The 20,227-nt window shown below is 56.4% G+C and overlaps 1 protein-coding gene and 1 long non-coding RNA gene across 3 annotated transcripts; one reads left to right on the top strand and one right to left on the bottom strand.

Annotated features, from left to right (window-relative positions):
• Positions 1 to 4,087: 4,087 nt before the first annotated feature.
• On the bottom strand, positions 4,088 to 5,370 carry LOC138917428 (uncharacterized). The gene is made up of 2 exons (XR_011425406.1): positions 4,924 to 5,370; positions 4,088 to 4,635 (listed from the first exon to the last, which is right to left on the bottom strand). It is a non-coding gene; the product is annotated as an uncharacterized lncRNA (long non-coding RNA).
• Positions 5,371 to 7,194: 1,824 nt separating this feature from the next.
• Positions 7,195 to 20,227, top strand: SQSTM1 (sequestosome 1). Of its 2 annotated transcripts, none has more exons than XM_005599172.4 (8): positions 7,195 to 7,505; positions 9,908 to 10,003; positions 10,522 to 10,751; positions 10,847 to 10,988; positions 11,831 to 11,911; positions 17,676 to 17,890; positions 18,182 to 18,377; positions 19,348 to 20,227. In XM_005599172.4, the coding sequence occupies exons 1-8, from the start codon at positions 7,301 to 7,303 to the stop codon at positions 19,503 to 19,505; spliced, it is 1,323 nt and encodes a 440-aa protein (XP_005599229.2). In that variant the 5' UTR covers positions 7,195 to 7,300; the 3' UTR covers positions 19,506 to 20,227. The 2 variants fall into 2 exon arrangements, with proteins under 2 accessions (XP_005599229.2, XP_005599230.1); XM_005599173.4 differs by having other exon boundaries at positions 7,269 to 7,914.

Genomic DNA, 20,227 nt, shown 5'->3' with positions numbered 1-20,227 from the left:
TGAAAGACAGTTTCTTCATTACTCTATTGATAAGATAGGGCCAGTTGAACTGGTCCTGGAAGGCCCAAGGTGACAGTAGTACTTGTGACTGCCACACAGAAATCACAGAGCTTTTCATACTCACTACAGGTGTTGCAGACGCTTCAGTAACCATTACACACTCACAACTATTTCATATTTCTGTTATTCATTAGTCCTGCCTCTATATCTCATAAGTTAATGAGTTAATAAAGAATCACAGGTATTTCTATATCACAAATTTGTGTGTTTTTCTATATTGATATCTGCATTTCAATACTAGTAGTCTTTTTGTAATGTGATATACTTTATTTTATGCATTTCGAACCATGGTTCTGGGGGGTCCTTGGTCTTCACCAGAGGCTGATGATGGCTGGCACAGTGGGCATTTGGCAGTCCTGCCCTGAGGATCCCTTGCCTCATCCCTCCACTGGCCCTTTCCTAAGATGTCTCCCTCCCTTATTCATTCAGAACACATGTTCTGAGTGTCCACCATGGGCCAGACGTGCTTGAGTCACTAGAGATACAGACACACTGTGTGCTAACATTGATCTGGTCCCTGCCCTGCCAGAGTCCTGCCTGCAGCCACCGTGCCCAGTGCTGGAAAGGTAAGTTTCATGGAACTCAGAAAGCTTATAATGGGTGAAATTACTGTGCCAAAGGACAGAGGGCCTCCCTGGGAAAGTGAAGTTAGGAGTTTGACGCAGGGGAGAGGAGGAGTTGCTTCAGCAAAGGATGGATCAACATATGCAAATAAATATGCAAATATATTCAAGGAGCCCCCAGGCCAGCCTGGGTAGGGCTCTGTGAGAGAGGGGGCCTGGGGTAGGCAGGGGCAGGGCTGAGAACCAGTCCAGAATCCGCCACTGTGGCATAAAATTTATTTTGAGCTGAATGCATTTGAGAATAGGCTTTTTCCCCCCCGGAACTATCTGCTAAAAGCACAGCCTCCAAAAGATCTCAGTTGTCCTAAATCCCTCCCCAGGAGCAACCAGGGAAAGATGGACTCAACACCTGATAACAAAACAGACATTGTCACAAAACTATCAATCACACCTCCCATCTATTCTCCTAAGGACCCATTTATCTTTCCTAAAAGTCATTTGCTTTCTCTCCCCATCTGCCCTCTCTGCTTCCTCTGTTAAATTGGCATATGAGCCCCCAAGTTCTAATCGCCTAGAATGCAAATAAAAATATTTTTTCTTGCTTTTGTCAGTTTAATTCACAAGTGTCATGTACTGAACCTAAGAGGGTAGAGGAGAAGTTTTTCTGCCCTGACATAGGCATCTAGGAGAGAGATGGTCTGGAATGGGGGACAGGGGTTGAAGATGAAAAGTAGCTGGGTTCAGGACAAACTTTAGGAGGCTGTTTATCATTGAGCGCAGGAGTGTGGACTAGAGAGACAGCCTGCTTGGGTTTGTCATGTTGGTCCCACCACTGTGTGACACAGGCTCTGTGCCCTTGGGCAAGTTACTTAATCCTTTCTGTGCCCATTTCCTTGGGGTGTAAACTGGGGATAATAATGAGTCAGGATAGGTTTGATTATGCTGCTATAATAACCCCAAATTTCTGTGATTTAATAAAGGTGTGTTTCTCAAAGCTGTCTATCTATCAAGGGTCCCCTGGGGGCTCTGCTCCTGGCGGTTCATGCCCAGGCTCCAGGAATAAGCACCTGAAGTCTTCGGGCTTCCCTGGGAAAGGGAGAGAGCTCCAGAAGCTCTGGCGTGGCAAATAAGTAAACACTCTGCCTGCAAGTGATGCGTGGTTCCTCTGTTGGGTCCTTGGCCAGAACTGGTCATGGTGTCACCTCAAGGGAGCAGGGGAGTTAATATATATAAAATATTCAGAATGCTTCCTGGCATAAGGAAGCATTGAGTGCTGTTGCTGTGATTATTAGGAAGTACAATCAAGAGAAAGCTGGTGGTTTGAGGGCAGGGCATGGCTACAACCGACCCTGCATTTCTGGTGCACGCGGTCATGCCCATCAATGCCGTTGGGAATCTGCCGCAGGCATGAGAGGTGAGGAGGTGGTGGTCCACTCATCTTGGATACAACTGACCAAGACCCAAATCAACTGGCTTAAGCCGTCTGAGGATCCCTCCTCAGGCCTGCCGCCCAGATGCTCACAGGCAGGCTCCTGCTTCCAGGCAGCCGCAGTGGGCCTTTCACCCTCCAGCTTGGGCTACATGCCCATCCCAGCCCCAGGAGGCTACCATGCTCTGGTTGGCCAAGCAAGTCCTGTGCCTACCGCACCCTATGCCCAATGTAGGAGAGAAACGAATCCCCAAAGGAAAGTTTCCATCCAGAAAAGGGATGTTAACTGAGCACGGCCAAAGGACTAAGGAATGCTTATAAAATCTGGAAGCCAGGGCTTTACTCCTCGCCTCACCAGAACTCCCGACGAAGGGGACCCGGCGCCTGGAGACCTGCAGCGCCTGAGGACGGAGGAGCGCATGTTCTCACAGCCCGGGGGGCTGGGCCCTTCTCAGGAGCTGCCAGCTTCTCCCCACCTGACATGCCTTTAGCCAGGTGGCAGTGGTGGCCGTCCTGCCAACTCTGGGAGTCTATGCCGCTCTCTCCTCAGCTCAGGGCCTGCCCCACAGGAACCCCTGGGCGCCAGGCAGAGCGGGGTGCTGAGGGCGCGGCCGCCGCCCCGCGCCCCGGCCCGGCCTCCCTTCCCCGGTGACTTGCGCCCTTGCAAGCCGCGGCCCGGCCCCGGGGGTGCGGCAAGGGCCCCGGCTGTCCGGGTTACGCGGCGCGGGTTCAGGCGTGGGGGCCGGGCCGGCGGCGGGGGGGCCGCGCGGAGGCTCGGGAGCACGTGAAAGGGCTAGATCCGCACAGCCAGAGGTTTCCAGAAAGTGTCCGACAAGAGGAGCACAGGAGGGACAGGGCCCTGAGCCTGACCCGCAGCGGCCGCTCTCTCCACGTGACCCCAAAGTCCTGCCGCTGCGGAGAGCGTAGGCCCCGGCACCCGCTCAGGGCCCGGCCTCCCTGGAGAGGGCCACGCTGACCCCTCTGCCGTCCCGGCCGAGCTGGGGCCCCCACCCTTCTCCCGCGCCTCCTCTTCCCGCTCTGTCTCCAGCTCCTGCCACTGGTCCCGCCAGGCCCTGGCGCCTCCGCGGTCTCCGGCCTCCCTTCGGCATGGGACGCCTGGACTCATCCGGGGTGATCGCGCGATCTCTTCACAGCTCCCCTCCCCGACACCTCGTGGCTCCTCCTTTCATCTTTCCAGAACCTTCTGCAGTCACGCGGGCCCTGTGCCTTGGGGGCAGTGCCGGGCCCGGGGTAGGTCTCTACTGAAGAAGGGACAGGCCAGCGAGGGGCGGGGTCCTGGGATCTCAGTGGTGACACTCGTCCGACACCCCCCAACCCCCACCCCGGGAGCAGATCCACTCAATGAACAGCCCGACCGGACCACTAATGACCAGCGGGTCTGAGGCGGAGAGCGAGGTGTGCTCTCCCTGGAAACCGAAGCGCTGGCCGGCGGTCTCAGTTGGGCAAAGACCCCACCCAGCCCCGGGAGCCCAAGGACACACGCAGGGGCAGAGGTGGCTGGCTGGTTTACGCCGCTTGGGGTTGGGTGGGGCGGGGTCGGGTCCAGTCTCCCCGGGGGCGGCGCCCCTGCAGGGACGAACAGCCCCCACCCCTACCCCGGCCCTAGCCCCTACCGCTACCACACCGGGCGGCACGTTCCTTGCGGACCAGGCGCGTGGGGCTGGGGTCTCAGCCGGAGAGGTCCCTAGCGCCGCCCGTCGGGCTTAGTGTTTCCGCCGATCGGGCGCCCGGCTTTCTGATAGGCAGACGAGGCCCCGCATTAGCCCTGGGTCCGCCTCACCTTCCCGCATTTGGGTAGATGACAACTGTTTCCACCGCCCCAAGCGCATGGCACGTCAACGACCCAGGCGGCAGGCACCCCTTCAATGCCCCAGGAGGGCGCAGGCGTCCCGCCCCCGCGTCTAGTGAGCGCAGCCAAGCCCAGCACAGCTGCTCCAGCCCCCCAGCAGCTGTGCAGGAGGGCCCCGTGCTCCCACACCCCGACAGCTTGGCATTACCGAACTCTCCAGCCATGTCTCTTCGTGGCTTTCATTTCCCCCACCGAGGACTTGAACCCCTTTTCTTTTAGAACCCCGCCCCCACCCCCATAGTCCCTGACACCTCTTGGCTAGGCTGTGGGCTTTTGCAGGAAGGGCTAAAACCAAGCGATGTCCAGTGCCTGGGGATTTTCCCCAGGGGGTGGTCAGCGAAGGCCCCACTGAGGAGTTGCCATTTAGGGTGGGAGATTGCCTTGCTGGGCAGCAGGAAAAGGGTTTCAGGCAGAGGGAGGAGCCAGGAGAAAGTCCTCAGGTGGAATGAGTGGGCACGGTCAGGACCAAGCAGGGAGTGTGTCCCTGCGGTGTGAGAGGGCGGAAGGGAGTGGCATATGGGTCCCAGAACAGTGCTGCATGGAGGCTACCTCATCCACGACCCTGTTCCCCGTGGAGAAGCAGACGCATCTCTTGAGCCTCATACCGAGGTCAGGAGGGGCTGGTGATCTTCATTCTCAAGAGTGGCCTGGGGCAGCTCAGTGGCCTTGTCTCCCGCTGCCCCAGCACCCACCTCTAGGCTTGGCTCTACACCCTAAAGAAAACAAAGGGAACTTCAGAAAACTATTGTCAAAGGATGGGGTTACTTTTGGAAGGGAGGAGGGGGGACTGAGGAAGTGGTTAGGACACACCAGATCCAATCAGACGACCTCTCAGCCACCCCTGCTGCCAGTCCCCCCAAAACTCGACTCAGGTCTTGTCAGCGTTCCCCACTCTTTCACTTCTACTGTAGGTGCACCTCCTTCCTTCCTGACTACCCCTCACCCCCACCACCAGCTGACAAAGGCAGCCAAACGACCACTGGCACACTTAGGGGCATCACCTGGGAGGGGCAACTCAAGCCGTCCCACTCCAGCCCCATTTCAAAGATGAGGCAACTGAAGCTGCGCATTTGCTCAAAGATGGCAGGGCTGGTGGATATCGGTCTCCTTATTCAGGTGCCAAGATTCCCCCTGCTGCAGAGTGTGCACTCCCATGTTCTGGAGGGTAGGGAGGGAGGCAGTGGGCACAGGAGAGGCTGGGGGAGCTCCTGGCTGCCCAGGGAGGAAAGGACAGCAGATGTCAGAAGGAGGCCTAGGTTCACGGGGACAAGGTCTGGTTGGCTCTGGTCTCCCCGCTGCCAGCTCCCTGCCACCCTGGCCTCTGTGGGCTCTTTTGGCTCTGGGGTCCCACAGAGGCCCATGCAGCCCCTCCCCACCCCTGCCGCTTGGCTGGCTGGTAAGATGTCATTGAGATTGGTAGCATGGGGCCGGGGAATCCCCCCTGTAAGAACAGTGGTCATGGGACACTGACTCACTGCCGGCCAGACCACCTGACCACGCAGCCGCAGGCAGAAAGGGCCCTGCCAGGGGGTTCCCCGGCCCTCGGCCTTGTTTACCTTTCCAGGCCTTGGGGGAGGGCAGGAGCACGGCAGGGTGAGGGCCGGCTCAGCAGCGGGGCATGCTGGGAAGGCCGGACCTGGGGCTCTCCAGGGGCGGGGGTCTCACGGGCTGCTTGCCAGGGCCCCATTTCCTGCCCCACCTTTCTCCCTGAGCTCTCCATCCTTCCTGGCAAACCCACCACGGCCCCAAATGGGGCCAAATAGCGAGAAAGCAAGGCATTCTGGCCATCGGCCTCTTCTCTGCTGCTTGTTTGCACGGGGCGTGCACCTAGGGCCCTTCCTGAAACCAGAGGCTCCTCAGAGCCACAGGGCTTGCCTTGTGCCCCCCACCCACTCGAAGCAGGATGCTGAAGCTGGGGCGGGGGTAAGGGGGGGGGGCGTGGGTGGGAAGCCTGCTCTAGGCCCAGCAGGGGCCAGGCTATGAAGCTCCCAGGCTGCTGAGTCACAAGCAGGGGCAGCTGTGGCCCGCTGCATCCTCCGCCCGTCTGCTGGGCAGTGGGCAGAGGACCACTTTCCCAGGCTCACAGTGGGGATGCAGGGAGGGGCCTGAGAGGGGACCATCCTCTCTACAGGCCAGTTTGGGCAGGGGTGTGAAGCTGTGCCTGCCCTGCCGTCCTCCGGGAAGTACCAGCCACATCTGCGGAAGGCCCTGCTGTGCTCCCATGGGCATATCACCTTCATACCTGACTAGCCAAATGCACCCAACCCTCTGTGGTCTCTGGGTTTCCCATCCCTTGAAGTTTTACCTGCTCGCACAAACCCCACTATGAAAGGACATGACTTTGATTCAGCAAGTCTGTACTTTCACTCACAGGACCTCACCTCGGAGACTTCATAGGCTGACATACCCTTCCCATCCACATCCTTCCGAGATCTCCAGCCCCCTTCCCCAGGCCTTGCGAACAGGTCACTTTCACACATAAAGCAGTGTCTCTCGGTTCCTAGCTGGAGGGCTGTTGCTCTGAGGCCCTTGGATATAACCTGCTGAACTGAACCCAGGCGCCCCTGGGGAGTCTCTCACGTTGCAGTGACCACGTTGTGACCACTGAGGCTCCAGGAAGCTTTAGTTGGCCGTCCAGCTGGGGTGGAGTTGGGGGGGCAGATTCTGAGCTCTTCCCCTATTCAACTGGGAGCTTCTCTGATGGTCAAGTCTGAGTTGGGGGTATGTCCCTCATCCAGTAAGGGGCTGTGACCAGGGAACCAGGCTAGGCCGTCATGGAGGATGTTGGGTATGGTGGAGTGGGCTGCCACCTGGGAAGCTCGTTCCTTCGAATGGATGGGGGGCTCCTAAGAGTGGCAGGGTCAGGACAGCACCTCTGGAGCCAGTTTGTTGTGGCCGGCGGTGCCTGCTGAGCGCCTGGGAACCTCCTGGCTTCGGGCCTCTGTTGCGCCCCTCCCTCCGGAGCTGGGCATCCCCGGGCGACCCGGGTTCTGCTCTGCTGAGTCACCGTCAGATTCACGCCTGGGAGGGGTCAGGGCGGGACCCCTGCGGGTCCCTCCCCAGGTGCAGAGGCCGGAGTCCAGACATCTGTCAGATCGCTCGGCCGGCCTCTTGGGGTCCCCGGTGCACTAGGGACACTGAGGAGAGGGGTCGCCAAGGAGGGGGTACGGGCGGCGGCGACGGGATGGAGGGAGCGGCAGGCGCGGGGCCCCCGCAGGGCGGCTCGCGAGCCGCGGGCCTGGCAGTGGGGGCGGGGCCAGGCACGCTAGGGCCCCGCCCCCAGGAGGCCGGGCGGGGCGGGGCTTCTCGCTCTCCCTATAAAAGCCGCGCGGCGGTTGAGGCCGCCGCCTGCTGCGCTCCTGCTTCCTGACCGGTGTGATGGCGTCGCTCACCGTGAAGGCCTACCTTCTGGGCAAGGAGGACGCGGCTCGCGAGATCCGCCGCTTCAGCTTCTGCTTCAGCCCGGAGCCGGAGGCGGAAGCCGAGGCGGCGGCGGGCCCCGGGCCCTGCGAGCGGCTGCTGAGCCGGGTGGCCGCCCTGTTCCCCGCGCTGCGGCCCGGCGGCTTCCAGGCGCACTACCGCGGTGAGCGGGCGGCGCCCTCGGGGCGGCGCGGGGCCGTGACGCAGGCGGCCCGCGAGGGTGGCCGTTCCTTGCTTGTCGTCGGGCCCGGTGGTGTCTGCGGGGGTCTGTTCTGGCGGCTCACTGGATGGGCGGCGGCCGGCGTGGGCCCCAGTTCGGCCTCGGGTGCCAGCCTAGTGACCGGGAGTGGTGACCAAGGCCGGCGCCTCTGGGGCTAGGCGCTGCCTGGCTCTCCGGGCGGATCTCGGGCCCGGGGGCGGGAGGCGCCACCCCTCCCCCCGCCATGATGTCGCAGATCTTGGCGAGGGCGCGCTTGGGCGTCCTCGCCGGTTCGCGGCGGGCACGGGCTGGTCAGGCGGACACTCAGGTTACAGACGTCTTGCTTTGCCGAGTCTGGGGCTGCCGGCGCCAGGTAGGGGGTTCAGATAATGCCCCCGAGGCCCTAGGCCGGGCGGGCAGACGCGTAGGCAGGGGAGGCAGGGAGAGGAGTGACGCGGGTAAACAAGCGTGGGGTGCGGGGCCGGGGGCGGTGCGGGCCGGCGGGGAGGAGACGGGGACGGACCGCAGAACGCCCGGGCCGGGCCGAGTGCAGGCGTTATCCCGTTGGCAGCGGTCAGAGGAACACGACCACGACGTTTTTCAGAAGTGTTAGTGTAGGGACAGAAGCCCGGGAACTAGCTCAGTGTCTTGCGGTACTGGTGTGACTAGTGGCTTCTGGGGTGGGGTTGGGAAGGTTTTTGTGGCTGGGAGGAGGCGGGCAGCCAAGGCCGGCCCCTGGGAGGGGCAGTGCTGGGACCTCCCTCAGGAGTGCTGCCAGCTGGCTAGATCCTGGCTGGTTTTGTTTTCTTTTGTAACGATTTTATTGAGCTATAATTCATATACCATACACTCACCCATTTAGAGTGTACAATTCCAGCATATTCACAGGTTTCTGCAATCATCATTACAATTTTAGAAACTTTTCATCACTTTTTAAAGGAGTTCTGTACCCTTTAGCTCTCCTCCTATCCCTGTTATCTCACTCTGCTCCCCTCAGCCCCAAGCAACCACAAATCTCCTTTTTCTCTATGGATTTCCGTACTCTGGACATTTCATATAAATATATAAATGGAGTCATACAATTATAGTCTTTTTTTTTAAACACTTAAAAAATTTTTCTCCTTTTTCTCCCCAAAGCCCCCTGGTACATAGTTGTATATTTTTAGTTGTGGGTTCTTCTAGCTGTGGCATGTGGGCCACCTCAGCGTGGCCTTGTCTATGGCCGGGATCCGAACTGGCGAAACCCTGGGCTGCAGAAGCAGAGTGTGAGAACTTAACCACTCGGCCACGGGCTGGCCCCTGTATAGTCTTTCCTAACTGGCTTCTGTACTTAGCATGATGTTTTCAAGGTTCATTTATGTTGCAGCAGGTGTCAGTGCTTCGTCTCTTTTTGTGGCTGAATAAAACCCGTTTTACGGACATGCCACGTTTTGTATCCGTTCATTAGTTGATGGATGTCTCGGTTGTTGCCACACTTTGACACTGCTCTGTTCTTTTCTTTTCATTTTTAAAAATTTTATTATTTACTTATTTTTTTTTGAGGAAGATTAGCCTTGGGCTAACATCTGCTGCCAGTCCTCTTTTTTTTGCTGAGGAAGACTGGCCCTGAGCTACCATGCATGCCCATCTTCCTCCACTTTATGTGTGGGACGCCTGCCACAGCATGGCGTGTCAAGCGGTGCCATGTCTGCACCTAGGATCCGAACCGGCGAACCCTGGGCAGCCAAGAAGCAGAATGTGCGGGCTTAACTGCTGCGCCACCGGGCAGGCCCGACACTGCCCTGTTCTTATGGTAGACGTGGCATCTGGTGGCCCCCAGACCTGGCCGGCCTGCAGATGCCCTGTGGTGCTTTACAACCATTTGAGCCAGCATCTGTGAACTGGCGACTGCGTACCAACACCTAAGTTTGGCTTTGTGGGGGAGGAAGCAGGCAGGTGTGTTTGTCTACTTACTCTCCTAAGCCACAAGAGGCTCAGGCTTTTGGAGGAGCTGGGCGCCCCCAGGAGCAGGCCACAGGTGGGGATCGCCCACAGTTGAAGATGGGCCTGGACCTGGTCAGCTGTGGACTGAGGCAGCCCCTTCTGAAGGGCCAGGTGGCAGCTACTCCCGCTGCTGCCCCTGCGCACACGGGCTGCCTCCTGAGCGCCCGGGGCCCAGGTTGGAGTGTGTCCTTCCAGGCAGTGGCAGAGTGAATGGGCAGAGCGGGGGCAGTCTGGCCTCAGCCCAGCTTCCCCCTGGCTCAGACAGGTGGGCTTCGGTTTAGAGCCCTGCAAGTGCCCCTTTGGCACTGGCCTCAGCCCTTTTCGGTGCTTGTGTCCAGCCTTGAATCCCTGAGTGCTCACGTACTGTCTTGTAAACAATCCAGATGAGGATGGGGACTTGGTCGCCTTTTCCAGCGATGAGGAACTGACGATGGCACTGTCATACGTGAAGGATGACATCTTCCGCATTTACATTAAAGGTAAGGGGCTGCTTTAGGGGGCTGCCTGAAGCCGGGTGCTCCCTGCTGAGTAAAACCAGCTTGAGATTATAGAGAAATTCCCCCAAGGAAGGGTCGAGGAACTTGGGCTGTTTAAGACGGGAACGTAATCATCGCTGGGCTTGGCCTGAGAAAGGAGTCTGGATCCACCACGGCAGGGGTTGGAGGGTCTCCGGGTTCATTCTGGATTGTGCCCAGACCAAGCGCCATGGGCTGGGGCGACTTTGGGGGCACTGTGGGGTCTATTTTAGTGAGGGGTAAGGCCACAGTGGTGCAGACACAGCTCCCTGCTGCTGCTTTTCTGTGTGGGTCTTACGTGTCCGGGTAACAGGTATGGGGACTGGGGAACTTCCTGGCAGATTCTCAGGTGGCTTTCTTGCTGTCACTTGAGCAACTGAATTCTGTATGGACTTGGTGTCTGGTCTCCTGACAGTCCCGCGGTGGTGACAAGCGGGAGACTTCATGGGGCCCCACCTCTCATCTCTCTGCCCTCCCTGCAGAGAAGAAGGAGTGCCGGCGGGACCACCGCCCCCCGTGTGCTCAGGAGGCCCCTCGCAACATGGTGCACCCCAACGTGATCTGCGATGGTTGCAACGGGCCAGTGGTAGGGACCCGCTACAAGTGCAGTGTCTGCCCTGACTATGACCTGTGTGCCAGCTGCGAGGGGAAGGGCATGCACAGGGAGCACAGCAAGCTTGCCTTCCCCAGCCCCTTCGGGCACCTCTCTGAGGTGAGCAGGGCCTCCCTGTGGGCCTGGGGCAGCCGTGTGGTGGCAGGAGCCCACTGACCTGGCACCGCCCTGCCCTTCCACTTGCTCTTCCCCAGGGTTTCTCTCACAGCCGCTGGCTCCGCAAGCTGAAACACGGGCACTTCGGGTGGCCTGGCTGGGAGATGGGCCCACCAGGAAACTGGAGCCCGCGTCCTGCTCGAGCAGGGGATGGCCGCCCCAGCCCTGCTGTGGAATCTGGTGAGGCTTTTGTCTTCTGGCTTTTGAAGGGCGAGATGGGAGGGCTGGCGGAGTTGCCTTCCCCGTGTCCTGAATTCCTCCTGTGCCTGTGCCTGGGCTGGGCACTTCACGGCCGCTCGTGGCATTTGACCCTTGTGAAACCCTGCAGGTGTGGCGCATGATCTCCATTTTATGCATGGGAAAACTGAGGTACCTAAGTGCCCACGGCCACTAATTTTCTTGCACTAAACCAGCCTAGACCCTGCCACCCTGCTCCCGCCTTGCCACTCTGCCCTTCTCAGGTGCCCTCCCGGACAGGCCGGGAGGCCCTCCCAGCATCTGTGTCTCTCGCATGCTCCCTTCTCCTCTTGTGTGTTAGCAGCCAGGAAAGTCACAGGCAAACTTGTCAAATCTACTTAAACATAGTCACAAAGTTCAAAAACTTCCACATAGCTAACACTCTAGATTTTTGGATTCTGGGTTTTATTCTGATTTTATTAATCTTATTGTGTCCTGTGATTCATCTCATTCTTTGGGACAAAGGTGGGGATATTTGTTTGATTTTAAGTCAATAACATATTTAGGATGTGGCCAGTATTTTATACTGTGTACTGGGTCCCCCATGGGCTTCCAAGCACCAGGGTCACAGACAAAGGGGGAGCCGTTCTGGAGGAGGGAGGGCCCAGGGAGTGGCTGGAGCCGGAGGGAGAGAGGAAGGTGCTGGGAGGGTAGGCAGCCAGGACGTGGCCTGGGGGAGGCGCCTGAGGCGGGGCAGGTAGGACTGAGACAGCCATCCAGGTCATTGAGAAGTACACTCTGAATTAAGGATACCTTTGTTTTGTTTTGTTTTGTTTAAATCAAAGCTTCTGGACCATCGGAGGATCCCAGTGTGAATTTCCTCAAGAACGTAGGGGAGAGTGTGGCCGCCGCCCTCAGCCCTCTGGGTAAGTGGCTACCCTGTCTGTCCTTCGGTGTCGGCAGGCCGTGTTGGTAAGTCGGCGTGTTGGGTGGCCGTTGGTGGCCTTCCCTGGGACGCTGTGGAGGCGTGGTACTGCTGGACCGTGAGACTGTCAGGATTTGTTGCCTCACGTGGCCCTTTGCCGAGTGTTGTACCACCGGCCACTCAAGGGTGAATGCCCTGACAGATTCGTGAGCTTTCACGTGGAGTGGAGTAGGATGAGCCAGCACTTGGTTGGGATAATCCCGCTAGGGAGGGTGACCAGGCTCAGTTGCAAGGCTGCTCAGCGTCTGCCTGTCCGTCCTCTGGGGGAGAGCAGTCTGCATGTCCCCTAATGTGAGCCTTGGGCTTCACTCAAGGGCTTGGGTGAGTAGTTAGTTGAGATGCCATTTCTCTTTTCCTCCTTTTCTTGCAACCCCCAACGTTTCCGGGTACTTCCTGAGTGCTGGGCTTGTGCCAGGAGCAGGCAGGGATGGAGGAAGGTGCTGTGTGACACCAGGGTCACAGTAGGCCCCTGGGTGGGTGAACCACAGTGTGCACCTCCCACAGTGGTGTGACCTGGCCAAGCAAGTGTCCATCATGTCTGCTAGCCTGGCCGGGGCGCTGCAGGGCGAGGTCCTGCGGCACTGGGAATCAGCCGGTGAAGGGGACTTCTGGTTCAGTGCTACGATGGGTCCACGCTCTCAGATGAGAAGAGAGCTCAGCTTGGTGACTGCTGTGGCAGGAACTGTCCAGTGTGACCAAATGTTGTCCCCAGGGGCCAGCCCAGTGGCGCAGCGGTTAAGTGCACATGTTGCACTTCGGTGGCCTGGGGTTCGCTGGCCCGGATCCCGGTTGTGGACATGGCACCCCTTGACAGGCCATGCTGTGGCAGGCGTCCCACATATAAAGTGGAGGAAGATGGGCCCGATGTTAGCTCAGGGCCAGTCTTCCTCAGCAAAAAGAGGAGGATTGGCAGCAGTTAGCTCAGGGCTAATCTTCCTCAAAAAAAAAAAAAAAGTTGTCTCCAATGTCTGAAAAAATGCTGATAGGAGGGTGCCCAAACCCCACCTACCCGCCACCCTGTGGCTTACAGGGCATGACTGCCATTGCTTCCAACCTGAGACTGTTTTTGCTCAGTGCTCACTCTGGACGGGATGCAGCTTGGAAGCAGCAGTGACATCTGGGCATTGCTGCTACCTGAAACAGCTGAGATCATACATGGTTTCCATTCTGGAGTTAGAGGCTCCCAGTGAATGAGGAAAAAGAATTGATATTCCTTTTTTTTTTTTTTTTTTTTGCTGAGGAAGATCATCCCTGAGCTAACATCTATGCCAGTTTTCCTCCACTTTATATGTGGGTCGATGCCACAGCATGGCTGATCAGTGGTGTAGGTCCACGCCCAGGATCCAAACCCATGAACCTGGGCCACTGAAGTGGAGTCCGCCAAATTTAACCACTATGCTACAGGGCCAGCCCCAACTGATATTCTCAGTGCTTTCCAAGGAGGATAAAACAGTGGGGCAGTGCTCAGATTATAATTGGGAGATAAGCTGTGTCTACACTCTGTCTGCCACTCCCTTAAGAACCAGTGAAGGTGTGAGAGAGTGAGTAGTTTTGAGAGATGGTCACCTAACTAACTGGCTGTTACTGAGGGGCCATGGGAAGTTTCTCTTTAAGAGACAGTAAACGGGCAGTGCTTCTCAGGCCTGGCTGAGCATCAGAATCACCAACAAAGGTTTGGGGTTTTTTTGGTATATATTTTGGTGTATGGAAACTTCATTAAAGTTAATTATTTTGAAGAACAGAGTCCTTTACTAAAAGACTGGGTGGGACGACCTGGGAAGTCACAAACCAAGTGTAGGTTTAGGTGGAGAACTTTCCAACCGTGCGGAGTCCCAAGGCCCAGCTTCCTGATGCTGGTAAGTAGCTGTTGGCTCGGGCCCAGGATCTGTGCGTTTTGAAGGCTTCCCAGGTGTCTCTGGATTGCACTTGGCCACCCTGAGACCCATCTGAGCTTGTGGAGTGTTTCAGAACGTGACCTGGATTCCCCACTCAGGATACATGGGAATAATTTTGGAAGCGCTCACAGGTCTTTTGGGATAGGATAAAGGTCTTTTCAGGTCTTTCAAAGCGGATAGAGCTGCTTTCTTCCAGCCAGGGAGAGCCCTGGAGCTCTGCAAAACGAGGAGGCTGGGCAGAGCGTGCCTGTGCGTAGTTCCCGTGGAGGAGAGCCATCGGAGGCGCAGATTAGACTACTGTTGGAGTTAGGGTATTTTCCTTTCTCGTGAGGAACTGACAGGCGGGAGGACCACGCTGCTGCCTGCCTAGGAGGGACTGTCCCCAGAGCAGTCCGTGGCAGTGAGTCAGTGACCTGAACGTAAAAACCCAACGCCTTTTTTTGGTGAGAGGTGTGAGAGCCGCTGGAACTGGCCCACCGCCGAGGCTCAGGACTGTTCCTGGCTTGAGGTTGTAGTCCCTGACGTCTAGGACTTCAAACAGCAGGACCTTTCCTTGTCACAGGCTCTTCCATAAACACCCCACACACACAGGCTGTGGGGCATCGGGGCACAGACTGTCACGGTCTTGTGAGCCCTGAAGTCTTGGGTTCATCACTGGGTTGGGGAAATCCTTGCTCTGTAACCTCTGATCCGGCTACGGCAGAGTCGCATGATTGACCCATTTAACAAAGTGAGGGGCCAGCCCCATGGCCTGGTGGTGAGGTTTGGTGTGCTCTGCTTCAGCTGCCTGGGTTTGCAGGTGCGGATCCCGGGCGTGGACCTACACCACTCATCCGCCATGCTGTGGTGGTGGCCCACATATAATGTAGAGGAAGACTGGCAGAAATGTTAGCTCAGGGTTCATCTTCCTCAGGGGAAAACAAAAGAAGTGAGACAGTCATGGGTGTTCAGTGTACTGTTCTTCCAACTTTTCTGTTTGCTTGAACCTTTCATAATGAAAAGTTGGGGGGAAATGGAAGGGGAAAAACAATTTAAATATTGCAGATGGGGGTACTGGTACGTGAGCCTGCTTTTATCTCTGTTCGATTCTCAAACAGTACAGGGATTTAAAAAAAAGTATAAAGCCACATGGACAAAGAAAAGGGAAAAAAGTCATAGAGGACAAGATAAAACGATGTTATCCAACGTTGGAAGATGGGAAATGGGTGGAGGGTGGTAACCAGCAGTGGAGGCATCAGAACCCTATGCGCCTGTGCAGGGATTCTGCTGAGAAGTGACACCAGCTGCTCAGGGACCACGAGAGGCCAGTGAACAAGGGAGAAGTTGAAGTTCTCTGTTAAGGATTACATAGCGACTTCAGGGCCCCACTCAGCCTGATGACAGCCCTCGCCAGCCCTTGCAGCAGCCCTGATGTTTAATTCCTGAAGTGCTTGGCCTAGGGAAGCTTCAGCTCTGGGGACACCAGGGACAGAAGGTGGGGTGAGGCGCCAGCCTGAAATGGACATCATGAGTGAGCATGGGTCCAGCAGGAGCTCAGGGATGCCTGCTCAGGAGCGGCTGCATGTGCCAGAGAAGCTTCCTGCAGCTCTGCCATCTAGGATCCAGTGCCTGCCAGGCCTCAGCCACCCTGCAGATGGGATGTGGCCTGGCCCCGGGGAGAGTGCTTCCTGCAGCCTTCTCCTCGTGCTCCCTAGGACCAGACAGTCACGGGCAACAAACCGTTTGGAAAAACCTCTGCACATGGGAGAGAGGGAACTTGGGGAAGGACTTAGGGAGAGAAGGACAACATCCTCAGTGAGATACAAAAAAGTATTTGTATCCATGAAAAGAGAACAGGATACCATTGGGGCCAGCCCCATGACCTAGTGGTAAGTTTGGCACACTCCACTTTTGCAGCCTGCGTTTGCAGGTTGCATGTGAACTTAACTGCTAACCGCTGGCCTTCCCCATCTTTAAAAAAAAAAAAGAAGGCTTAGATTTTAAGATCATCTCAAGGAAATATTCCAGAAGCAAAACAAATAGAGGCAGGAGAGGAGAGATGAAAAAATTCAAGGATTAATCTTGGAGGCCCAAAATAGGATGACTAGGAATTCCAGAAAGAGCAGAGAAAGCTGAAGGGGGGAACTTAACAAAGACTACAAGACAATTTCTTGGCCCTGAGGACATTAACCTCTGGGTGGTAAGGAACCCCTTGGACAGTGACTGAAAATGACTCCCCAACAAAGCTTGTCGCTGTCAAGTGTCAGAACCTTTAGGATGGAGAGGCTCCCCCCCTCCCCAGATTACTGGAAAGGCTTGGGGGAAGACGGCACGGCACTGGGAGCTGGAAGACAGTGCACAACTAGTGATTTCCAAAGTCAGCTAAAATGGTTTTCCAACCTAGAATTCTATACTCAGCTAAAATGATCAGGTGTGAGGGCAGAACAAAGTTGTTTCCAGGTCTTCTTCATCTTAGCTGGGCTTGAACCCCCCCTCCAGCCAACATGAATGAACAGAGAGGTCCTCAACAAGGGGACCCAGCACAGGAGGGAGACTATGGCTGTCACCAGGATGGGAGGAGAGGCAGTCGTGGTGGAGTAGCTGTGCCCCTGGCCTGGAGAGCTGCCGGTCCAGGGGGAGCCAGAGGCTGCCGCCAAAGGGACGGTCTCCAGGGACAAACCAGAACTGCAGGGTATCAGCATGCTGAAGCGCTGTAGAAACCCTCTGGAGAAGCTGTTGGAGAACAGGGAGAGTTAGCCGTGAGAGAAAAGGGCGTTGCTACTGCTGCAAACCCCACACTCCGAGGAAATAATCAAGTTGCTCCTCGGCCCACAGACAACAACATTCCTGCCATGGCACTAACAGACACGGAATGCTGTTTTCACTACAAGCTGAGCTTTTGAAAGGATGGGGAGGGGTGACTGGATCTTCTAGAGTAGGAAATAAACAGAATGGGAGCCGTCGGGGACCGGATGGGCTAGGCCGTATATTGGGGGAGGCAGGTCTTTTTCACTAGAGCCTTCTGGGCTGTTTGACTCTGAGCTGTGGGCATGTAGTCCTTTGATAAATTAAAACTCATTAAAAACACAGCGCTGGTGATTGTGCCCTCCCTCCCCATCAGTGAGCATGTGCCCGGAGCACGAGAGACTGGAGGTGGACATTTGGGGCTGTGCTTCCTGCCTCATGGCCCACAGGAAGCTGGCATGGCTGTCTGCCCTCTAAGCAGAATCCCGCGTTGCAGTGGGGGTAGTTTTCACAGTGCCAGGCCCCACCACAAAAGCACCGTGCTTCGTGTGGTCCCCAGTGCTGGGCTGGGGGATTTCTGGTCACGTGTGGGATTGGCTGCCACCCTGTTCCTAGGGCCTGGCCCTGCCTGCCGTGTGGCTGCTGTCCTGCATAGTTAGGGAAAAACAAGGTCTCTTTATGGACTTTCTGGCTCTGAAGCTTATCTGGGATGTTAGCTGAGGTTAATGTTTTACTACGTTGGAGAAAGAGAAAAGTCCAGTGAGGTGGGCATGTCAGCAGAGTTTTGTAGAAACCAAGAAAATCTGGGGCTGGGAGATGGGGAGGAGCACTTCAGCCCTCGGGACCCCGCAGATCACAGATAAGCATCCATTTGCCTTCTGGCTGCTGGGTTGGCAGACTGGCCCCATCCTGTACCAGCTCTGTGACTCTGGGTTCTGTACTGGGTGCCAAGGTCTGCATCCACACGCGCTCGTGGGGACTAGATTTGAAAGAGCTTTGTAAGCCCACAGTCCCCCAAGTGATGAATCTTGCCTGCAGGTTAGCCCTCTGAAGGACTTAGATTTCTGTTTCCTCCGTGGCCTCTAGGTATCGAAGTTGATATTGACGTGGAACATGGCGGAAAAAGAAGCCGCCTGACCTCCGTCTCTCCAGGCAGCTCCAGCACAGAGGAGAAGTGCAGCTCTCAGCCAAGCAGCTGCTCTTCCGACCCTAACAAACCGGATGGGGACATGGAGGGCACAGCGCAGTCTCTGGCAGAGCAAATGAACAAGATAGCCCTGGAGTCGGGGGGGCAGCCTGAGGCAAGCACCCTCCTGCCTGTCCCGGGCTGCGCCCCGGCGCGTCTCCCATCCCTCCAGCCACAGCACCCCCCCGCCCCCCCCAGCACCTACGCAGCCAGTGAGACCCCGTTTGTCACGGAGTTAATTCTGTGGCACTTAAGTTATTCTGTGAACCTCCCGCTAGAACTCTGTAAAGAAAAATGCTTGCCTGTAGCTCCTTGCTGTCCTCCACACCCCCTTGCCCAGGCGCTGGGGCTGCCGTCGGGGCCTGTTGCACACATCCCTCGTGTGCTCATGGGTGTTCTGTTCCAGGAACAGATGGAGTCTGATAACTGTTCAGGAGGAGATGACGACTGGACTCACTTGTCTTCAAAAGAAGTGGACCCATCCACAGGTGAACTCCAGTCTCTACAGATGCCTGGATCCGAAGGGCCAGGCTCTCTGGACCCTTCCCGGGAAGGACCCACAGGGCTGAAGGAAGCTGCGTTGTACCCACATCTTCCACCAGGTAAGTGATTTCAAGCTGTTTTGTATTTCTTTTTCATTCGGAGCACCCTATTACCTGCCTTTAGCAACACAAGAAGATGGCGTGTTCTCTACTATGGGGCTCGGCTACTGACATGAGAGAAAACTGCGAGTTGGTTTTCTCTGGTGTCTATACTGAGCCCCAGTGAGCACAGCTCATTTTAGTAATTTCTAATTAGCATCCAGACCCAGAATCGCGAAGGCAGATGTGGTGTAGAAGGTGGCACTGGCTCTGGCCTGCCGTGCGCTACTAAAAGTGGACTCAGAGTCCATCCTCACTGTTTCCGCACGAAGGCAGCTTCGAGCAGGGGCCACAGCCACGATCTCTGTAAGGAGCCAGGCAGGCAGCTGTCTGAAGCAGGGGGTGCGGAGGGTGGTGGGTGGGACCTGGCAGCCAGAGCGCACACTGATGAAAGAGGCGGCCGATGCCTGCTCTACCTCATCACTCTCCACGGCGACGAGGGTTAAAACAATATTCAAGTGAAAACCCATCTGTGGGCCGAATTTTGCCCTTGGGTCACCAGTCTATCTCCTCTGCCTGAGAGCAGGGTGCAGCCTATGGGCCAAGAATGATTTTTTCATGTTTATAATGGTTGGAAAAAAGTTAAGACATATGAAAATTATATGAAATTCAAATTTCAGCATCCAGAAATAAAGTTTCATTGGAACGCAGCTGTGCTCATTTGTTCACATACTGAACCTAAGTCTGGCTGCTTTTATGCTGAGGGCAGAGTTGAGAAGCTGTGACAGACCAGGCAGCCTGCAAAGCTGCTTACAGTCTCTCATCTCTGGTCTTTTATGGAAAAACCTTGCCAGCCTCTGCCTCGGAGGGTTCCTGTGAAGAGCTGGGCCCTGCAGATACTGGGCGCTTGCTGGCTGGACAGGGTGCTGCTGTGTCTGGACTCCATGGGGCCCAGCAACTGTCCCTGACGGCTCTCATTACTCTCTGGCAGAAGCTGACCCCCGGCTGATCGAGTCCCTCTCCCAGATGCTGTCCATGGGGTTCTCCGATGAAGGCGGCTGGCTCACCAGGCTCCTCCAGACCAAGAATTACGACATTGGGGCTGCCCTGGACACCATCCAGTATTCGAAGCACCCCCCGCCGTTGTGACAGTTTTTCCGCACCTGCTCTGTGTCCCTTTCTTGTCTCATAGTTGTGTTGAGCTAGTGTAGAACCCTAGGGCCTCTGTGAGGGCCACTTTCTCTGTATTTTTCTTCCAGGCTCTGGGGGCGGGGATGCAAGAAGCCATTAGGGCAGGAGGACAAGCAGCAGGAGTGGGGAGTTGAACGTGCACATGTCTGAGAAACACCAGCTTCTCTCGGGTAGCCTGGCCGGGCCCCAGAGGCTTCCTCTGGCAGAGCGAGACTCCTTGCTCGAGGACACCGAGGCCACACTGCATCACATGCCTGCTCTCCCCCCAGGATTACACCAGCAGCCCAGAACATATCTTGCTCATTCGCCTTCTGCTTTTTCTTTTTTTAAATGACTAATAGTACGCTGATATGTAGGTGATTTTCTGCTAGAAACCTGATATACTCAGGTTTAGCGTCCAGCCAACATTCTGTCGGGGCAGAGGCAGCGGTCCTGGAGCAAGTAGGGGAGGACAGCCCCGCACTGTGGCCTTCCTATGTGGGGATCAGAAGAGGTAGATAGTGGAGGCAGTGGTGTTCACTGAGTCCTGTCTCTGTTTCATAACCACTAGAGTTCCCTCACTTCCAAATGTGTCAGTTGCTTTTAAAGTGAGAAAATCCTTTTGTGGCCATTCTGTTATATTTGTAAACACTCAGTAATTAAATGGTATAAGCACTTTAATCAAAGATGTTGCAACAAGA

This window comes from Equus caballus, chromosome 14, assembly GCF_041296265.1.
Source record: "Equus caballus isolate H_3958 breed thoroughbred chromosome 14, TB-T2T, whole genome shotgun sequence".
Lineage (NCBI taxonomy): Eukaryota > Metazoa > Chordata > Mammalia > Perissodactyla > Equidae > Equus > Equus caballus.
This window is presented reverse-complemented; position numbering and strand designations above follow the sequence as displayed.

Bases quoted from the DNA above. Each gene is read 5' to 3' on its own strand.
- SQSTM1 (XM_005599172.4), top strand. From the start codon at position 7,301: ATGGCGTCGCTCACCGTGAAGGCCTACCTTCTGGGCAAGGAGGACGCG. The intron at 7,506-9,907 runs GTGAGCGGGCGG...TAAACAATCCAG, and splicing joins CTTCCAGGCGCACTACCGCG to ATGAGGATGGGGACTTGGTC. The intron at 18,378-19,347 runs GTAAGTGATTTC...ACTCTCTGGCAG, and splicing joins GTACCCACATCTTCCACCAG to AAGCTGACCCCCGGCTGATC.